General features: G+C 33.1%; 2 protein-coding genes and 1 long non-coding RNA gene across 6 annotated transcripts in view; all 3 read right to left on the bottom strand.

Moving 5' to 3' along the window:
* mrj (DnaJ heat shock protein family (Hsp40) member B6 mrj) overlaps positions 1-23,462 on the bottom strand; it is a 191,191-nt gene that overhangs the window by 141,419 nt on the left and 26,310 nt on the right. The window lies entirely within an intron of this gene.
* Positions 12,452-14,218, bottom strand: LOC142239744 (uncharacterized). Its single transcript, XM_075311520.1, has one exon. The coding sequence runs from the start codon at positions 14,216-14,218 to the stop codon at positions 12,452-12,454; it is 1,767 nt and encodes a 588-aa protein (XP_075167635.1).
* LOC142239145 (uncharacterized) lies at positions 22,971-23,452 on the bottom strand. The gene is made up of 2 exons (XR_012722930.1): positions 23,271-23,452; positions 22,971-23,201 (listed from the first exon to the last, which is right to left on the bottom strand). It is a non-coding gene; the product is annotated as an uncharacterized LOC142239145 (long non-coding RNA).

The raw sequence follows: 23,462 nt of genomic DNA, 5'->3' as shown, positions 1-23,462 counted from the left end.
ACCCAAGTTTCCTCAAATTTAGTAAAATTTCCTATAAAATGATAATTCTGACTTCCATTATTATAGAAAGCTTATCATACATTGTTATAGAAAGCTATCAATAACACTTGGCATAGAAAAATATTTTAGCTCATTCGTACTAAGAAATATTCAATCCTTTCAAAAATTAAGGAAACACACTTGTTAGAATATAGGACATTTTCCTATATTTCTTTTATCTGCCTGTAATCGATACCTGTCATCGATGTAATCGATATGTTTTCGCGTGGGTTGTTTTTTTAGTTGAAATCGTGTTGTTATGATATACGGAGAGATAGTTAAAAAACAATTTAGTAAAATAATATAATAGATAACATAACAAATAAAATATATAAAATATTTGTTATTTTAAATTAGTGAGAAAATATCAGAAGAAAACAAACTCTTAATTCGTCTTCAATTATCAGGTAATATTCAGTGACGCTAACTTTTTGTGAAAAAATTGGTTTATGATTTTTTATATTTGTAGGTATTGAAATTGTAAAAGGAGGACAAAATCGTTAGGCAGCAACTTATTAAAACTGAAAGGTACAAGAAGAAGAAAAATGCGGTTCACAGTTGATAAAATTACATGGAAATTGGAAATAGTAGAATAATAAACTAATATTTCAAGGCCAGTCGATGCTGTTGATTTTAAATAAGTTATTTAATATATTATTAAAACATGTATTTTATAGAAGAAAAAATTTCTTATATAAATAAATAAATTGTATTTAAAAACGAAGGTAAGCAGTTCTAATTTTGAAGTAAAAGGTTTACCACAAATATGTAAGATTTGTTCAAATGAATGAAAAAAGTTCAATAAAATCATTCCATATATGAATTCAATTTAGTTACATTTTTTCATTCTGTAGTATAGTGGTACATAAATATAGGAAAATGTTAACTAATATATGGAATGCATTCTACCTAATTTCTAAAAAAAATCATCGTTCAAACAAATAAAAATGTCTTTGGCGCTATACGAAGTCCAACTTTCTTCACAATGAGTTCATTTTAACTTAAAGAAGGGGTCACTTTTTTCTGGGTGTTCTTTGCAACATTGGGGTTTATTAGAACAGGTCTAGAATTTATGTTGTATGGTGCAATGTAATGGGAAATAAATCCGTATATGAATATTCGTTTCAGGGCCTCCTATATCCTGCATAAAAATTGGAATAATGTGTCAAACGGGAAGAGAGAAAATTACTCTCGAGACGCAGTGCCTCCATTTTTCCAGGCCATATATTAAGACTCGCAAACACATTTTGCAATATCCCTCGGATAGAGGACGAATCGATCTATCTTTCACATATAAATCTCATATACGAATTTATTTTGCCCTGCATATCAAATCATAATTATTTCCATGAAGTATGGACATGACAATCTATTGCCTCTATGCTGTAAACACTTTTTAACCCTGGACAGTCATCCTTCGTCAAAATGACGACGCATAATTTCAATTTCGATCTAAAATGTATTTTAGTCGATTGGGAAATGGTAAATTTAAGCTATACTAATTAAACTATTTTATGAATTTTTGTTGTATACTAATTAAAAACATATTGAATAAGAAAATGTTCTCAAATTTGGTTCTCATTTTTGCTCACAATGCGTCTTGAAATATGCCGTAGTCAAAATGACGAAGGATGACGTTAGTGTACAAAAAATAAGGATGACTTTCCAGGGTTAATGCCGAGCAAACTCTCAAACCCCTATTGTGTTCGATTTATGGTACATAGGATGCAAGGAAATTTCTGAGAAAACAAAACGCAGCATATTTCAATATTTATTTATACCTGTGTGTATTCTAATGTTGCTTGATCCTCCTACACGCAAAGAAAAAAAACGTTTGGAAAACGTGTACCGAAAACGTTTTTCTTTTGTTAGAGTTTTTTGAATTGCTTCGAAAATTTTAAACTTTTATCACCAAAAAAATTCGTTTGTTTCAAAATTTTTATTTTTTCAATAAAAAAAAGTTATTTTTGAAATAACAACACAGTCCATTTCGTTTATATCAAACACTGTTCTTTTCTGACTTTAGGTCTTTAATAAGACACATTTTACAGTTCAAAATTTAATATAGTACAATGTAATGTTGGACATTTTTTTCGGAATCTTCCGAATATATCTGGAATATATATAAAAAAAAACAAAAGCAAAAAAAAAAAACTTTGGCCGAAGCAGGGATCGAACCCACGACCCTTGGCATGAGAGTCGGACGTAGCTACCACTGCTCCACGGTGCCAAACTAAATGTTTGTTTCTGTTAAATAAACTTTGTTTATTTGGTTCGTGGGCGCCGCAAGCTATGCTATATATATAACTTATATGGATATTTATCTATTGATGACCATAACAGGTACATAGCTCAGTGGTTAGTGTGTTGGCTTACAATGTGCATGGTCCGCGGTTCGATTCTCCGTCCAGGCGAAAGGTAAAAAAATTTTAAAACTTTATAAAATCGTATAATTTCTTCTACATTGTTGGTATTACAGGAAAAGGTGTTAAGAACTAAAAATCCTCGTGGATGTGAGAAAGATGTGAGGGACAATGCAATTAGCAAGAAAATAATGTTTTTTTGAGCTAGTCTTTATGAAATTGTTTTTACATCCTGGAAAAGAATAAACGTTTATCACAAAAAGTATATACTTTTCTTCCAAATACACTTCCTTACAGCGAAAAGCAAATGAGAAATGAACTTTGTTTGTCTAAAATTTCGTTTGGGAGGAAAGAATTATTTTTTTGCGTGTACATACTTAAGAACCATTAATGCCTTTTTGTGTTATGTATATGTATCCAAGTATCTAGCGGCTAGTTTACTAGCCATATATCTATCCCCATGCAAATCCGCACAAAACACTACACAAAAATCACACAAAACCTTGAAACATGAAAACGCCACCTAAATATTCGCAGAATAATAATAATATTTTTAATAGTCTGCCGGGTATAATAGGGTTGCCGTTACAATTGAGGCAGAAATAATAGACATTTTAATTTTTAGTTTCTTATAAATATTTTCAGCTTAACATGGATTCTCAAAAAGGGTTGTGGAATTGGAAACAACCCAACACACACTGAAAAAAACTATTTACGTGATATTAAAGATTACGCAACCTAAATTTTAGGACACGCAATTTACACAATATTAAGGGCAAACGTCTTTCAAATAATGAACTTAAAAGAAAGTTTATAGTCTTTGCTTCAAAAATGTTTTTCATTAAATTTAGGACATAGATTTTGGATATGTGCGGCAATCCGTTAAAGTGGTAGGTCTTTGAACTAAGTAAAGAACGTAAAGAAACGCATTTTTGATTTAAAGAAATCTCCTCTAAATTAACTGAAATATTGAATCTTTAGATTTAAAATAAAAACGCTTCAAATATAGGCTAAGGCTTATTTTGATCATTTTGATTTTTGTTTTTTATTGATCCTAGCTTTAAAGCTAGATAGGTCCCTAAAAATATCTTTATTTTAAAGAAGTTGCATCTTTGGCTCGGAATCAATACCAAAATCCTTAAGGGAAGGTCAAAATCTTTGGATCTAAGAAAACTTTTTTTGAGTGTACGTTCACACAATGCCCACAATCTCCTCAATGTAGATTTCGGTTGAAATCTCATTTAATTTCAGTACATTTGCAATGGGCAGATATCAGCTTTTTCATAGTGTTTTCAACAAAATCTCTTTCAAAATTCACAATAAGGTCGTGTTCAACTGTGTTTTCAGTCTTAAAAACTCACTTTTTGCAATCCTGTGGTTATTTTCATTTCAACAATTAATTTTATGTTAAAATAATAACTGTGACTATAAACAAAAGAAGTTCCAATATTTACTTTTCCGTTTTTCGCAAACAAAAAACACTTGCTATAACCGCAAACGAAATCTCATTTGTTTGCCATTATAAACACTTGTGATTTGTAAAGGGATTTTTGCACTAAACATCGAGACATCGCACCTAGTGCGTACGTAGTATTAAGCTTTACACCGATTTCCCCTGTTATGATGATTCAAACACGATGGCAATAATGTTTCAAACCGTAAACATAATAAATTAATCAACAACACCAACAATATGATAAAAAGAGACACAAACAAGCAAACACTGTGAACCTGTTTGAGGAAGAGGAAAAACAAAAACAAACAAGAATGACTCAGTTATACAAATTACAAACTCTGTGATCGTCACATTATCAACGTCAACGCGAGCATTGCAAAAAAAACTACAACCAAAAAAGAAATGCTAAAAATTCGCACAAACATCAAATAATGTATGACGCTTAACTCGGTACTTTATCAATATGATAAACATCAAAATAAGCACCATTGTTTCTTCGAAACGAAGTTTTAGTCTAATAAAATTCATCGAAGGCCAGAGACAGATTATTCTAAAATACTCACCAAAGCCCAAAACACCAAGCAAACAAAATTTCTTTAAAAAAGTCACGCTTTTTTATAAAATGAAAAAAATAAGCATACACATACTTTTACTTTTAACTTTGTCAATTCCATTTGTAACACATCGAACTATTACTCTAAGACCCCATAAATTATATTTATTCTGGGTCGTGGTGAAATTCTGAGTCGATCTAGCCAAGTCCGTCTGTTGAAATCGCGCTAACTTCCGAACGAAACAAGCTATCGACTTGAAACTTGGCATCAGTAGTTCTTATTGATGTAGGTCGGATGGTATTGCAAATTGAAGCAAATTTCATCCGATCCGGTTTGCTACATGGTGTTAGTATACGAATATTGTCTCTAACAACCATGCAAAACTTGGTCCATATCGGTCCATAATTATAAATACCCCCATATAAACCGATCCCCATATTTAACCTAGAGCCTCTTGGAGGAGCAAAATTCTTCCAATCCGGTTGAAATTTTGTACGTAGTGTTGATATGTGGTACATTCTTTGTATTACAGGAGAGAAAAATGGTGCGACCTATATCGATCATAGTGTGTGTGATGGATATAGAAGTGTGATGGATATAGGAAAGATAGAATTAATTATTTAAGAGACGCCAGCGAACGAAGAGAAGGAATATTGTCACCTCAAACATGTTTTTTAAGAGCAAAATGTTATTTTTGGACGGTGAACATGGAAAGTTTTTAGTCGAAAATATTATATGTTCTGTTGCCAAAATCGGATACATACCCTCATGTTCCGATATTCGGAATCGCAAATCGCAAAATTTTCGTTTGGCTATAATTTCTCAATCCTGAAACTTATAAACTTAAATCTTGGTAATATATAGTTCGCTTTAAGGAGAAATTTACATTATAACTGGATTGGAGTCCCATAGTATATCGTTATAAGAAAAAGTAACGATATACTATTCCGAATATCGGAACATGGGTGACAATCTACGAGATAACATGATTGCTACAAACATGTTCCATGTTTATCGTCCAAAAATAACATTTTGCTCTAAAAACATGTTTGCGGTGATAATATTCCGTTTATCAAAAAACAATATGCTATTCTTCGAAACAAATTTGTTTATCGCGAAGAGAAATTTGCAAACGATGTTCGTTGGTCTAAAATGTTGTTTGGGAAATCTATTAAAAAGTCGGATGAAAAGTCAAATCTGGATTTCAAGGTAATATCTTCTTGCCAGATCGAATCAGTATTTCACCACGACCAATGTATGAAGTCTGAAAACAATATATGGATATTAGTATATCCGCCACCCTCGTCCTCCCGCCGCATATATCAATTTTCAAGGAATCTAATAAGGAAACATTGTAGGTTTTTTTTTTATTGAGTTAAGGTGACAACTCTGAAATTGCGTGACGCGGTTGTTGGCTGAAATGATAGCACTTTACACATTAACAAAATATCTCATAATCTACGTTTACAACAAACTGTCCTTAAAGTAACGAACAAAATTTATGGTATACAAAAGTAAATGTTAAATTAACATAAGCGAAATTTTTAGTCTCGGTGTGCTTACTTAGTGAGTAAATATAACCATAGCGATGGGCAATAGGCGAACACTTGTTTACGTGCATTTCTTATCGGACGAACAAAATTCGCGACGGAATACCGAGAGGGCTGGCGTGTCGCAATATTAAAATCTATTCCAACGCACAAAAAATAATTTTTTGATTCAATCACGAAATTAATTGATCCAATTAATTTTTGATTGAAATGTCTTCAATCAGAGAAATGATAGATAGTATCAATCACCAAAGTCAATTAAAAAATGAATTGATCCAATTATCCAACATTAATTTGTATTACTAATTCTTGTGATTGTTATTTGTTTTAATTAAACAAAATTGTTGAATCAATTAAAATTTTATTTGAATATTTTTAAAAATTCAATTATTCAATATTTTGGTGAACTATTTTTCTGTGAATTCCCTGCGGAAAATTGGATAGTATTGCCATCGCTTATCACATTTTTGAACTCACCACTAGCCATTTCTATTGCCTGGCCTCTTGGATATTCTTTTATCTTCAAATAAATCAACAAAAACAAGATATTACATGTATTTACTCAACTCTCTAGGTACATTAATTTCTAATTTTGAATTTAAAATGAAATATTTTATTTATAACAAGACATTGCATATATTGTTTTTAGTTAGTGGTCATAATTTTTATTGGAATCTTGTTAAAAAACCAATAAAGAAAATATTGCCTACAATCAAATATATAACGGCCTACAAATCATTTTACACTTGGCCATTGGCTCCCACAACTGGCGATCCTGCCAATTTTTGCTATCCGAACTATATCAAACGCCTTCCGTGAGGGAAATAAATTAACTTTTGATATTGGCCTTAAATGTCGTCAGAGGAAACCTACATATTCAAGCCATCACTTATTAAACCATAGCCAACCCAATTTGAATCCTGAACGTATATATATACATCAATATTTCAAAATATATTCACCCGAAATTCACCACGGCCTGTGCACGACTCCATTGTTACAAAGGGTACACGGAGATCAAGAAAGTTCGATTTGGACAATATTAGAATCTCACAAAATTACATAGACACGGATAAGTTGAATTGGAAACTCCAAACGGACAACAAGAGGACAATGGAAGTATTGCAGTTGTAAGTCAATAATACAACATTGAACCATCTTATTCTAATACATCGACTCGAACAACTAGAGCAGGATTTGGAATAGAATTTGTAGCTCATAACTATATATAATATTCTTATTCCGTGCGGTATGAGTACAACTGAAGATATACCTAATGATAATCCAAGAAAAAAACTCAATAAAGCCAAATATCTAACGACCTACAAATCAATATACACTTGGAAAACGTTGACCATTGGCTCCCACAATTCCAATTTTAAATATTGAAAAATCATGCCATATTGACATCAAAAATAGTCGGAAACAAAAAAAGGAGGAACTTTTCGCCGACAAGTTTATTGTATTTGTCGTCGCGGAAAAAATGTTTCGCCTACCGCTATGGTTAATTTACACACTTAAGACTTTGATTCCGCGTCTCTGATCCGGTATGGCATTGAGTCCTGGATATTACAGTAGGTAACGGATACACGCAAAAAAAATAATTCTTTCCTCCCAAACGAAATTTTAGACAAACAAAACTCGTTTCTCATTTGCTTTTCGCTGTAAGGAAGTGTATTTGGAAGAAAAGTATATACTTTTTGTGATAAACGTTTATTATTTTCCAAGATGTAAAAACAATTTCATAAAGACTGAAAAAAAACATTGTTTTCTTGCTAATTGCATTTTCCCTCACATCTTACCTTTTCCTGTAATACCAACAATGTCGAAGAAATTATACGATTTTATTAACTTTTAAATTTTTGTTTACCTTTTGCCTGGACGGAGAATCGAACCGCGGACCATGTACTTTGTAAGCCAACACACTAACCACTGAGCTATGTACCTGTTATGGTCATCAGTTATATTTATATAGCATAGCTTGCGGCGCCCATGAAGCGAATAAACAAAGTTTATTTAACAGAAACAAACATTTAGTTTGGCACCGTGGAGCAGTGGTTGCTACGTCCGACTTGCATGCCAAGGGTCGTGGGTTCGATCCCTGCTTCGACCAAAGTTTTTTTTTGTACATATATTCCAGATATGTTCGAGAGATTCCGAAAAAATTTTTCAACATTACATTGTACTATATTCAATTTTGAACTGTAAAATGTGTCTTATTAAAGACCTAAAGTCAGAAAAGAACAGTGTTTGATATAAACGAAATGGACTGTGTTGTTGTTTCAAAAATAACTTTTTTTTATTGAAAAAAATAAAAATTTTCTAACAAACGAATTTTTTTGGTAATAAAAGTTTAAAATTTTCGAAGCAATTCAAAAAACTCTAACAAAAGAAAAACGTTTTCGGTACACGTTTTCCAAAGGTTTTTTTCTTTGCGTGCACGCAAAAAAATAATTCTTTCCTCCCAAACGAAATTTTAGACAAACAAAGTTCGTTTCTCATTTGCTTTTCGCTGTAAGCAAGCGTATGTGGAAGAAAAGTATATACTTTTTGTGATAAACGTTTATTCTTTTCCAGGATGTAAAAACAATTTCATAAAGACAAACCAAAAAAAAAACATTGTTTTCTTGCTAATTGCATTTTATCTCACATCTTTCTCACATCCACGAGTTTTTTTTAGTTCTTAACACTTTTTCCTGTAATACCAACAATGTAGAAGAAATTATACGATTTTATAAATTTTTAAAAATTTTTTTACCTTTCGCCTGGACGGAGAATCGAACCGCGGACCATGCACTTTGTAAGCCAACACACTAACCACTGAGCTATGTACATGTTATGGTCATCAATAGATAAATATCCATATAAGTTATATTTATATAGCATACACAGAAAAAAATATCACCAAAATATTTCCAATTAAAAAGTTAATTGAAGTTGAATATTTTTTCAATTAATAAATTAATTGATACAATTAACTTTTTAATCAAGATAGAACATAAAGTTAATTAAGACAATGATTGAAAATTTTAAAATTTTTAATTAAAAAATTAATTGATACAATTAACTTTTTAATCAAATTCTTAATCCAAATATAAACTCTAATCCAATTCAGAAAGTAATTGAAAATAGTTACCTTTTTAAATAAAAAATTAATTGGGGTTTGCATTCAAAATCAATTAAATTTTTAATTGAATCAATTAAAAAATTAATTGAAAATTGCTAATGACATCAATTAATATTTTAATCAAGAATTTTTTCTATGCCCAATTAAAACTGTGATTGATACTATCATTTTCGTGATTGAAGACATTTCAATTAAAAAATTAATTGGATCAATTAATTTCGTGATTGAATCAGAAAAAAATTTTTTTGTGTGTAGCTTGCGGCGCCCACGAAGCGAATAAACAAAGTTTATTTAACAGAAACAAACATTTAGTTTGGCACCGTGGAGCAGTGGTTGCTACGTCCGACTTGCATGCCAAGGGTCGTGGGTTCGATCCCTGCTTCGACCAAATTTTTTTTTGTTTTTTTATATGTTCGGAAGATTCCGAAAAGATGTTCAACATTACATTGTAGTATATTATATTTTGAACTGTAAAATGTGTCTTATTAAAGACCTAACGTCAGCAAAGAACAGTGTTTGATATAAACGAAATGGACTGTGTTGTTGTTTCAAAAATAACTTTTTTTATTTAAAAAATAAAAATTTTGTAACAAACGAATTTTTTTGGTGATAAAAGTTTAAAATTTTCGAAGCAATTCAAAAAACTCTAACAAAAGAAAAACGTTTTCGGTACACGTTTTCCAAACGTTTTGTTCAAAATCCCAAAGTGTTTCGCGTATGATCACTGGGATCCTTGTTGGAGCAAAGTGGGAACTCACCAAATAAAAAACACACATCGAGAATTGCACATTTCAGTTTATAAACTCACAGTTTAGTCCAAACATTTAGCCGAAGAAAAACCCCGACCGAAATGAAACACTCGTTTTCTACTTATCAAGCTCGAAAAACAAAACTTTATTTATATCAACGCAAGTTATACAATTTTTCGTCGATCTCAATGTCCGAAGTATTGACACTCTCATCGTAGACTACTTCTCCTTAATATGACGAGCCATAGACTCCTAAAAAATATCCCAAGCATATTCCGGTGTAGCCATATCCGAGCTACCAATATTCTAATTTCACTCCAACTTCAAATTCACTAGATGGCGTGGTTCGAACATGAACATCCCGGCCCCTTTGCAGGACCCTGCAATCCAAACCTAATAACAAAATAAAAATCAATAGTTCCGTACTCAATATTATTCGGTAAACTCTCTTTAATGTTGCAGACGTATGATATAATTAATCAAAATTTAAACATGTTTAGTTACAATAAAAAATTCATAGTAACTATAAATTTCATCGACCCATGTTCAGCTATTCTCGACATAATAAAGCGTCCACAATTTAACAATTGCAATTTGTCTCAACATGACTACCATGATCATATGATGTGATGCCGACATTGTTCTGTATTCTTCGACTTTCATCCCACTGCTTTGAGACGTCCTGGATCAATGAGGAATGCCTGCCTTGTATATATTTTCGCATTCCATTTCTAGGCGAACGAGGCCTTTTGTTACAATATAGAGACGTACGAGGTCCCTCGATGGAAAATTTAGACAAGTTGGTACCATCTTCTGGCTCGGACGATCTAGGTCCCAGTCGTTTCTCTATTGCTCTACTGGACGAACGTGGTCCAGGCTTATGCAACAGAGTATGGTGCATGTCGCCACACTTCCTACAGCTCCCATGGCTTTTGCAAATACGCCTTGTGTGCTCATTGGCTAAACATCTAGCGCAATACTTATAAATAGAGATAGTCTTCAATCTTTCCGAATAGGTCATTTCTAAAAATTTATTGCAAAATCGTAGGGGGTGGTCGCTTGAACAAACCTTGCAGACAATTTTGGGTTTCGAAACTCGATTCTCTGACATGCAACCTTTTTCTTTATCTATGATTCTGTATAACTGAAATGGGTGCGATACAACATTACGACCGTTGGATAATCGACTGGTTTTTCCTGCGTAGAAATCTTCCCAATATTCTCCCCATTCACAAAATGTATCTAACTGCTGTCCTAGATTGACACCCGTGCAAAAAGAAACACAAGTGCTGTAAGTGGCACACTGACGCTCTGCTCCATCAATCAACGGCCCTGTCAATACCCATCCGAATATTGTATTCTGCGCAACGAGCGATCCAAAAAGATTCTGACGGACTCCATTCAGGATAATCTGAGGATAAAGATCGCCACCTATAAGAATGTCGACATTGTCACTTTTAGCAAAATATGGGTCGGCCAATTGTAACCCGTCAAAAGCTGTAGCTGGAAGATCTACAGTATGACTAGGAAGTTTACCGGTTAAGTGTGGCAAAACCAAAGCCGATACTTCTAGTTGGACAGTTTTATCAATCGGTGAACTGAGGTTGAATTTGCACTGCATCTGGGTAGACCCAGAAACCGAGTTGTTTAGCCCTGTTATGTAAGCACTTATCTTGTTGGCTGGCAATCCTATACGATTCCTTAATTTTTCTGATATGATTGTTGTTTGCGAGCCCGAATCAATCAAGGCCCTCGCCGTATATATAACTCCTTTTGCCTCTACATTAACCAAAGCTGTGCCCAAAAGCACCTGTTTGCGAGTGGTAGCAAAGAAATTTTGAAAGTGTTGACCATCTCCTCCAGCAGCCTGCCCCGATTCCTGGGTGGTGTTAGGCCTATCACTCGAATCATCGACCACATAGGCGCCAATCTGGGAATTCGGTTCTCTATGTAATAATGTATTATGTCTCGAACCACAATGGTGACAGCTAAGCCGATTCCTACATCGGTTGAGCCTATGATTCTGACTAAAACAATTGATACACAAGTTACACCTTTTAACAACTAGAAATCGATTTTCCGGATTCATTTCCAGAAACTTAGAGCACGTTTTCAAATAATGATCCTGGCCACAAGCATGGCACGTCATTCTGCTAACATTTCCCGAATATGGTTCAATTTTCCTAGGAGATATGGGCTTTCGTGCGATATCTTCTACTCTGCTCATACGCGTAAGATCAAAAACAGTTTCGAGGGACTGGAAACGAGCAGTTAGAAAGTCATCCAAATCTGACCACTTCGAAACTTCTGTTTTGTCCTTTACAGAATGTTCCCACAAAGACAATGAGTCTACTGGTAGCTTCGTGGAACACAAAAACACAAAAATGGGATCCCAGGTACCAATATCAATATTATTCGACTTCAGTGCGTACATAACATTATTAATTTCCCTCTGAAGTCGTTTTATTTCGAGTGCTGCTTCAGATTTGACCGGGGAGAGATTGAACAAAATCTTCAACTGGCTATTGACAAGAACTCGTTTATTCTCATAACTATCTTTGAGGTTAGCCCAGGCCGTCTCAAAACCCTCATTTGTTAAGGGAGATTACTTAACTATCTCCCATTCAGGATAATCTGAGGATAAAGATCGCCACCTATAAGAATGTCGACATTGTCACTTTTAGCAAAATATGGGTCGGCCAATTGTAACCCGTCAAAAGCTGTAGCTGGAAGATCTACAGTATGACTAGGAAGTTTACCGGTTAAGTGTGGCAAAACCAAAGCCGATACTTCTAGTTGGACAGTTTTATCAATCGGTGAACTGAGGTTGAATTTGCACTGCATCTGGGTAGACCCAGAAACCGAGTTGTTTAGCCCTGTTATGTAAGCACTTATCTTGTTGGCTGGCAATCCTATACGATTCCTTAATTTTTCTGATATGATTGTTGTTTGCGAGCCCGAATCAATCAAGGCCCTCGCCGTATATATAACTCCTTTTGCCTCTACATTAACCAAAGCTGTGCCCAAAAGCACCTGTTTGCGAGTGGTAGCAAAGAAATTTTGAAAGTGTTGACCATCTCCTCCAGCAGCCTGCCCCGATTCCTGGGTGGTGTTAGGCCTATCACTCGAATCATCGACCACATAGGCGCCAATCTGGGAATTCGGTTCTCTATGTAATAATGTATTATGTCTCGAACCACAATGGTGACAGCTAAGCCGATTCCTACATCGGTTGAGCCTATGATTCTGACTAAAACAATTGATACACAAGTTACACCTTTTAACAACTAGAAATCGATTTTCCGGATTCATTTCCAGAAACTTAGAGCACGTTTTCAAATAATGATCCTGGCCACAAGCATGGCACGTCATTCTGCTAACATTTCCCGAATATGGTTCAATTTTCCTAGGAGATATGGGCTTTCGTGCGATATCTTCTACTCTGCTCATACGCGTAAGATCAAAAACAGTTTCGAGGGACTGGAAACGAGCAGTTAGAAAGTCATCCAAATCTGACCACTTCGAAACTTCTGTTTTGTCCTTTACAGAATGTTCCCACAAAGACAATGAGTCTACTGGTAGCTTCGTGGAACACAAAAACACAAAAATGGGATCCCAGGTACCAATATCAATATTATTCGACTTCAGTGCGTACATAACATTATTAATTTCCCTCTGAAGTCGTTTTATTTCGAGTGCTGCTTCAGATTTGACCGGGGAGAGATTGAACAAAATCTTCAACTGGCTATTGACAAGAACTCGTTTATTCTCATAACTATCTTTGAGGTTAGCCCAGGCCGTCTCAAAACCCTCATTTGTTAAGGGAGATTTCTTAACTATTTCTAACGCCTCCCCTTGGGTAGTTTGTCGCAAATAAAACAATTTTTCAACTGGAGATATAGACGTGCAATCAATATATACGGCCTTAAACATGTCCCTAAAGGACGGCCAAGCGATGTAGTCCCCTCGAAATATCTCAGTTGTGCATGGAGGCAGACGAAAACGTGGCTCTGGAAATCTGTCTTGCCCCAAATGTTGTTGAACCTGATTAGGGCCAAGAACAGTAGATGTTAAAAGGGACCTGTTCGTAAATGTCTGGGATAATGCGCCCATTTGAGCAGCACATGTGATATATGTTTGTCTACATTGCCTAAAGAGGTCTGAGGATCCCTTTTCTACCTCTTCAGAAAGATTATGATCAACTGTAAGCTTCTCATATGCTTCTTTAACTTTGGTCCAAAGACCCTTGAACTCCTCCTTGTGTAAATCAATAGTAAATATAGTTTGGCTATCTTCGGACAATCCGCTGTACTCCTTTTCAAAATTCAAAAACATTTCAGCAAGTTTATTGAACCTACGTACCTCGGTTTCATTACCCATTTTCCGCGATGTAAAAATTCAGATATGTATATATATAATGAAATGTGTCCAATCAAAATTTAGTTGCATTTAAAAACGACATTCAATTAAACTGTAATTAACTCAGACGTTGGTGAAAACTCAACCAGAAATAAATGGAATCAGTTAATTCCGCGATTAAAATTTTCTTTTGAAATACTTAAGCTATGCGAACTCACTTTATATTGCAAGTCTCTTTTCTAACATTCTTCCTAAATAGCTTACACAGATAAAAAATATAAATATCACTGACCATCAGAACATTATACACACTCTAAATATATTAAAACTCAATCAAAATATGCGACAACCGTTGGCGATTTTATTTGAAATATTTCTACAAGCCGTTTATGTATCGTATTAGAGGTCCCCTCAGATAAGCGGCTGACCATTAGCAAAAACACGTCTATTAAATTACCAATCTCATGTACGATTCATCTCATCGATGTGATACACACAAGAGAAAAACTAAGAGACTATATCTCATACATTCTCTTTTTATGTCTCCCCCACTACGATTACTTATGCGTGTTGAGAGACTAGGCGTACTCTTTTGTTATATTTATCTCTTTCGCCAGTACGTCCACAAAAGAGCAATAAGAAACTATAAGTAGGGTTACCATAATTTCAATAAAAAATATACAATCGCAGCATTCGAAATCGACGTACACGATGTTATGTGATTTCAATATTAAGATCATAAAATACAAAGTGATGCTTATGATAAAACTTCCCAATACAAACTCAATACAAACCGGGACGACAATTAAAAATCGTACATCCAATACGATGATTATCAAAGTAAACAGTAGGGTATTTAAAAATAGATGGCAACCTTAAAAGCAGAGAGTGGTTGTAAACATCTTTTCTGCAGTAGTATCCAACAGCACAATATAATGATGTGTGATTTATATAGGACACATGAGATAATAAACAAATGACATACCTTGGTAAAACCTATATCTTAAAATTGGTATTGAGTTTTCAACTTTATTTTTAAGAATATAGTAAACAATACAAAAGGTAAGAAAGGCTCTGCATCCCGCGCCGAACCCCACAACAACAATTTATAAGACACTGAAATACGGTGGGAGATATGCAGGTTGAGTTGCCAGATCGCGAACACTTTAGCCGTGATCGTTTGGAAAACGGCAGGATAGAATAAATTTAATTCACCAAACCGATCGGAACAAATGTTATAAAAAATTGATTTCACAAAGAGTTTGCACTTTAATAGTTCGATAGTAGAAAGTGTTTGTAATATGTTCCTCTTGCTCCGGATCCGGTTCGAAGGACAATGTTCAAAATCCCAAAGTGTTTCGCGTATGATCACTGGGATCCTTGTTGGAGCAAAGTGGGAACTCACCAAATAAAAAACACACATCGAGAATTGCACATTTCAGTTTATAAACTCACAGTTTAGTCCAAACATTTAGCCGAAGAAAAACCCCGACCGAAATGAAACACTCGTTTTCTACTTATCAAGCTCGAAAAACAAAACTTTATTTATATCAACGCAAGTTATACAATTTTTCGTCGATCTCAATGTCCGAAGTATTGACACTCTCATCGTAGACTACTTCTCCTTAATATGACGAGCCATAGACTCCTAAAAAATATCCCAAGCATATTCCGGTGTAGCCATATCCGAGCTACCAATATTCTAATTTCACTCCAACTTCAAATTCACTAGATGGCGTGGTTCGAACATGAACACGTTTTTTTTTTCTTTGCGTGTATATAGAGTTTCTTATAAGCCATTACTTACTGTATTCTTATTAACATTTTGTTCATATTGAATATACAACGTGTGAGCTACACAAAACCTTACCTAGTTCAGGGTGGATTTTTTGTCAAAATAGAATGATATTCGTATTATTAAGAACTGATAATATTGTGATTGCGTTTTAAATTTGGCTGGGAATCATAACCAACTCTTGTTGTGGAGCTCAATCTTTTTAAAGTGCAACAATATCTGAAATAGTCCAACCAGTGAAGTCTTGAATTTAACGAAATCCTCCACGCGGTGGAGGATTTCTGACATAATTTTCCAACAATTAATTTATTTAATACCAAAGACAAATGAAATCACATTCGATAGGTTGTGACACAGAAACACACTCCCTCTTTAATCGGTCGGAATGGGCAAGTCACGAATTGCCTCAAAACAATAACAAATCGTTGGACATTAGTCTAGCAGACGATTAGATACCAATACTAAAAGAATCGCGATTTTGGCAAAGAGCTATTGTACAATCAACCGTAATAGAATTGGGGATTGCTAAGCGACTGAAAGAGATTTCTGGTATTCACAATTAATTGAAGTCGATTTTTGCAACAATGGAAACGACTGCAAAAAGTTTGTGAAATTTCTTCAGCCCCATTTCAGCATCAAAGGAAATGTTACAGCACGCGTGTGTAGCGTGCTGAACATGAAAATGCCCTCCTCAATCAACGATGATTCGATAATTTCAACTGTTGTTGATAAAGTAACAATTTCTTCTTTTATCAATTATTTTCTTTAAAACGATAGTTCGGAAAAAAGGCATTTTATTCAACTTAAACGGTATGTAACTAAGTTAATTTTTTAAGGATAATTGAAGAAATTCGGCATATCATTGAACACTTTGCCTTAAAAAATACTGTTCTCCATGTGTCCTCAGACGCCGGAAAATGCTTCTATTTTTTATAAAGCATACTTTATTCATAGTGGAATGGCGTAATAACATATTAGTTTATGGTAATAAATGGAAGCTGAAGTTTATTTTCATAATATTTCAAAACTTTTCGAAGAGTGAATTGTGAACTACTACCCATAGGAAATACTAAAGGATTATGACTAAAAGGATTCGCGTTGTGAAATACTTGGAGTTTTCTTTTGATTTGAGAAATTTTGTTGGTTGGTGATTTTATTATGGATTTGTTAAGTCTAATACTATCAAAATCAAAATACAATCGATACACCGTTCACAACACGTTCCGCTGGTTTTTTCTGTGTTGCCATCTGCACACTGAAAGCTCTATCGTAAAGTTTGATATCTTTGAGGATATATGTTTTGACACGAGCGCTGGTTTTTTCTGTGTTGCCATCTGCACACTGAAAGCTCTATCGTAAAGTTTGATATCTTTGAGGATATATGTTTTGACACGAGCGGCCCAAAACTGGAATTAAATCGAGAACATTTTTATGCCATTATTTTTTACAACTTTCGACGTGCATTAACTCAATGTAGATTGGTCGAAAGAAATGCTACAAAAATACGACATCGCGGTGCTTCGAAACACGTCAACGACATCGAGCCACGCGTATGAGCCCGAAAGTAAACAGCAGTCGACTGTATGGATTTTTGAGATGAGCCAAATGCACAAACAAAAGGTGCTCCCGTACGACACACTTCCAAGCAAATGACCGCCTGTTTTTCGGAAACACTGGACATGTCGCAATCGTATCACTAGAACCATGCAGAATAGTCAATTCCGAGTGGTACCATTTGTTTGTTTGGAGATCAGAGAAGCGTTGCCAATTTCGCTTTTTTCCCGCTAGATTTGGCTTTTTTTGAAGACGTTTAGCGGGGAAAAAATGCATTTAGCTTTCAGCTTTTTTCTGGCTTTTTTTCATGATCCTTTTAGCTATTTTTAGCTTTTTTTTATTTTCGACATGTTCCTATTGAAATATGGATAAAACTTCGTTTTTATCTAAACCTTGCTGCCAGAATAAGGTTTTCCACATATTTCAAAGCTCAATTGAAACATTAATAATTATTCCAGCCATTATGCGGGCATTTTTGCAGCAAATACACCTTGTTATAAAGTTTTTTCCTCGTATTCATAAAAGTTATCGTAAACTTTAAATCTACTATTACCATACACATTCCTTATATAAACTGTCAGTAAATTATTAGGAATATTAGCATTTGACTCGTTTATCCTTTTTATGTTATTATAATATTCGAAAGTTATTATGATATTAATAAATTAAAATAGTAGATGTGTATTGCTTTGTACACTAAAAAAATATTGTCGTGAGGCCATAGATTTCATGTCCTTAAAATACGAACGCGAATTTTGGTTATAATAGCATTTGTGAATTTCTCTTATATAAACTGTTTTCCTTGTCCAAAAGCCGATAAAGTCGTTTTGTCCTTATAGTTAAGTGATTCAGCTTAAAAATGGGTATCTTTTCATGAAGGAAGGCTAGGGTCAATTCTAAAAAATTCTTAAAATTAATGAAATAGTCTTTAAATTTGTGGAGTTTTTGTATCTTATACCACAAAGCAAAATAGCGTTCAAAAATAGAAGAGGTTTTTGAACATTTTATTTTAAATAATTTCTACCTAAATTCGAGTCTGAATTTGGAAGTTTAAGTTGTCGTTAGCATAGTGTGTAGCTCATGAAGAAAAAGCTTAAAAAATGAATAAATTCAAATTTGACTCGGAATCAATACCAAAATCGTTAGTGTACAAAATCTTTGGAACCGAACATAGAAATATTAAGGAAATAAAGTTTTGAATGTGGTATTATTTTTTTAACATCAAAAATGCAATAAAAAATTCGTAGTGATAGGATCAAAACAAATCTGCTATTTATTAATGGAATGGATTTACATTTACGAAAACTGGTCAACAATCGGAAATTTGTATGGAAAATTTATTCAGTATAAACTTGCAAGACAGTTGGAATGGGTTTTATTCTTTTGGGCAAAATTAGGAGAAGTGTACACGTTCACGAATTTATCATTAATTCAGTTAAAACGAAATACATTGATATTTTCGAATGCAGTTCTAAGTGACATTGTGCAATATATCGCACATTGGACTTGTTGATGATTAACCAGCTGACAACTGCAAGTTTACTGGGAAAAATGTTTTTACTAGGAAATATAAACGAAGGACTTCCAGTAAAAATTTGTGATAGTAATCAAAATTTTAAGTGAAATAAAGCCTTTAAGTTTGTTAAATTTCAATCAGAAATGTGACTTTTGATACAAACAAATTTAGCTTTTTTTGGCTAGTTTTTTGGACAAATCTAGCGGTTTTTGGTGAAACAATTCTGGCAACGCTGGATCAGAGTGACAATTGGTTTAAATGCTTTGATATTTGGTTCAAACGCACGCCAAAGTGTATAGATCTTAATGGAGAATATTTTGAAAAACAATATAGCGATTTTCGATAATCAATATTTGTTTTTGTTCTCTAATCCCGAAATATTAAAAGGCAAACCTCGTACAAGAACATCATCTTCTTCGATTTCTAAAACATAGCCGCAAAACCAATACACTCAAAAAAAGTGAAGCCTATATTTCAATAAAGCCTATTTAATTCTATTTTAGTTCATGGAATTATTACGTTTTAAGAAAGTTTCAATGGCTGTAATAATTTTTTCCTTAAATTAGTTAAATTAACAAAAAACAGAGGAAAAAATTATACACAAATGAAGCATATTCGTGTCTCCCACAAAATAGTTCAGAATTTCTTAAAATTTGTAAACTTTACTAAGCAAATATTTTTCGACAAATTCAAGAAAATTTATTTGACATAATTAAAAAATCCTCTCATAGTCCAACATTTGGTTAAAATTACGGGAGCGTAATAATAGTAAAAATGATAGATGTAAAAATCATTTCTATTCTAGAAAAATTGCGAATTTTTTGAAAACATTTGAGGTCAAACGTTGGAAAAATATTACGACATTTTTGGATTCACATTCAAAACACTGAATTCGGATCACACCTTAAGAAGTGCTGCAAATTCAGTGCAACGGCTGTTGAAGTAAAAGAACATACCTGTGTCCCTTGGATATATGTGTATATAAATAGAATTAGGTAAAAACGGATGTACATAATAAATTTATAGCAACATCCAAATACGACTTTTTTGAACACTAGACAAATGTGACAGTGTAGAAAAAGTTATACGCTCTCCGCTAAAATTCAGTCACATTTTTTATCTTCGAATCAACAATCTTGTATATTCTCTGCGTGTATGAGGCCTTCATTGTCATTGTTTGAATAAAAAATCCCATAGCTTAAAAAATTTATTCTGGAGTTTAAAGGTGTTTGTTAGCCCCATGTTCATCGATAAAAGAAATAAACGAAGCTAGCATTTGTTGTCTGTCTTTGAAGCTGTCAAACATTTCAATCATCGATGTTCAGAGCTTCATTTTGAGCAGAAACAATTGAATTGGCTTGCTGGACGACTATGTAGCTGGAGGTGAAATTAAACTAGAAAATTGATCGATCGCATGAATTAAAAAGAGGTTTGAGTGTTGCAAAGTAAATCATCGTTTTCTGAACATAAGGAAATTTTCCCATACCAACAATTTGATGCTGTGGAGTGAACTGACGCGAAGTTAGGCCAAATTAGGTTATACACCGAAAAAATCCGTAGTTAAACTAACGCTAAATTTAAATTATTTTTATTGGGGAGAAAATTGCTTGTTTGCAGTTAAATTTTATTATTTGTTTCGAAATTTTCCACAGCCTAATGAAATTTTTCGTTTTTTAAGTATGCCTCAAACATTTTATGAACTAACCGTGGGTGCAAAATTCAACTACCGTACACATAAGTTCAATATGATCTAACGCAAAAGAAATTTTCGTACGATACTCAAAAATAGTAAGAATGAACTACACAGAAAGAAGAGTTTTCTTTTCTGGGGAACGAAATTTCAGACACGCAAAGTTTTCTTTTGACGCTAAAAAATTTCTTTTAAAGCAAACAAAAAAATATCAGAGACAATCATTGGATCGCTTATCAGAAGTTCGAGTTTATTTGCTATAAAAGAAAATACACTATACACCCAAAAAAAAAGTGAACTCTCTATTTTACTAAAGCCAATTTAACTTTATTTTAGTTCATGGAATTATTATGTTTGGAGAAAGTTTCCTTTACTCTAATAATTTTTTGTGTTAAATTAACTAAAACAGAGGAAAAAATATACTGAAATGTAGCATAAAGATTAACTAAATTAGTGTCTTCCACAAAATAGTTCAGAATTTCTTTAAATTTTACTAAAAATACTTCGTATGTCACTAAAGACATTCTTGCAATTTTAAACTCCAAGTTTTTCCTAACATACAACAAAATTTTCTTTAACAAGTGAAAATGTCTAATAAATTTTCTTGAATTTGTTGAAAAATATTTACTTATTTTTATGATATCGGCGTGATGTCAACGTTTGTAATACTTTTTAGTTAAAATATTAGTTTATCTAAAATTTCGTTCCGTTTCTTCTTCTGGGTTTAACAACGCTTTGTGCACGGATGAAAAAGACTGTTTTTCATATGTTTGGCTATAAACATTATATGTTTGGAAAACAAATTTTTAAACACAATATTTTTGAGTGCAAGCATATAATGTTCATAAACTAGCATAACATGTTTGGGACATATATGTTAATATGTTAGAACATATTATGTTTGGGACATAAAATGTTTGTAAATATAATATGCTTGGATGCAAACATATATTAATTTAGAAATAGCCTATACACATATATGTGTTTAGTAGCTTGGAGCGCTATTTAACAGGGAGCGATATTGAATTAAGTTGGTGGTTGTTGCTTGTTATTACAAAATTAACATTTTATTTTTCCTTGGGCAATTGATCAGCTACTTCTTTGATCCTTACAAACTGTGTGGTCCGCTGTTCGAATCCCCGTCCGGCAAAAGGTAAAATTAAAATAAAAAAATCATACAATTGAATAATTTCTTCTACAATGTTTGTATTACAGAAAAAGGTGCTAAGAACTAAAAAATCTCGTGGAAGTGAGAAAGATGTGGGGGAATATACAATTGGGCAGAAACAAAATTTCGAGCATTCAGGTCGAAAACCTATGTTGTTAGCACCTATATTACCTGTTTATTTTCATAATTCATTATGATTGTAAATATATGAATAAATAAAATTTTGAGCACAATATTTTTTGGGAGAATTTTTTTAAGCATATAATATTTTTGGGTGCAAAATGCTTCCAAACATATTATATGTTCACATATATATATATATATATATATATATATATATATATATATATATATATATATATATATATATATATATATATATATATATATATATATATATATATATATATATATATATATATATATATATATATATATATATATATATATATATATATATATATATATATATATATATTAGAGGCCTGCACAAATGTATTTGGCAGGCAAATACCAAATGGTGTTTACGGCCAAAGTCAAGACATGAGAGTATAAATGAGAGTACAAATAGTATTTGTAACCGAAGAAGCTCTGAGCAAATTAAACATAGTGTGTATTTATTTCAACAAATACTCGTACTTCCAATATTTGCCCTGATCCCGCAAACTCAAATACTCTCTTTGCAAAGGCAAAATGCATAAACACATTCATCGATAATGAATAAATAACACAAAACAACATCAAATACTCGGGACACGAAGCATAGCGACCGAGTATTCCTGGAGATTCATCTTTTTGCTTTGCTATGCTTTTGTGGTGCATTTGTTAGTCAGAGTTGCCAACTTGTAGGAAGAAAAAGTGGTATTTTTTGACTGTGTTTCGATCAATTACATTCATTTTTATACCCTAAATAGTGGTCAGGGTATAATAACAACAAAAACAAAAAATGTGCCTACCAGAAATATTGATTTTAGACCCCATAAAATATATACCGATCGACTCTGAATCACCTCCTTTAATTAAATGTTATTAATCGAAATGCAAAGAAACTTAATTTAAAAATAACGAATGTTGGTTTATTAGTTATTTAAACAATAAGGTACCTATGTTATATATCAAAATTCAAATAACATAATATGGTTGTCTTTTCTATGCTTATTGAAAATATTGCGATTTTGGAGTTTTATATTTACATGCAGCGGTAAAATAGGCGGTAACACTAATGGAGAGAATTCATATGTGAACCATTATATTTTCATTGTTAGTTGCTGGTGCAATAGTCTGAAAATAGTCAGTTATTAGTAGTAATATTACCAGTTTAAACCAAAAAATATTTAGGAATTTGATTACCACCGCAATTACCATCAATCTCCCTGCTTTCAGCTATAAAAACATTTGTTTTATTGTGATATGGCATCCCTACTTGACATTATATTGCTCTCTTCTGCTTCTCAGTTTCTCCTTCTCTCACTTACTCACAACTCCAAACAAATGGTGGTGGTTTTATACATTTTACTAGCGTGGAGATGGAAATACAATAGG

Source organism: Haematobia irritans, chromosome 5 (genome assembly GCF_050003625.1).
Source record: "Haematobia irritans isolate KBUSLIRL chromosome 5, ASM5000362v1, whole genome shotgun sequence".
Classification (NCBI taxonomy): Eukaryota; Metazoa; Arthropoda; class Insecta; order Diptera; family Muscidae; genus Haematobia; species Haematobia irritans.
Note: the sequence above shows the minus strand (reverse complement) of the source record. Positions and strands in the feature narration are given on the sequence as shown.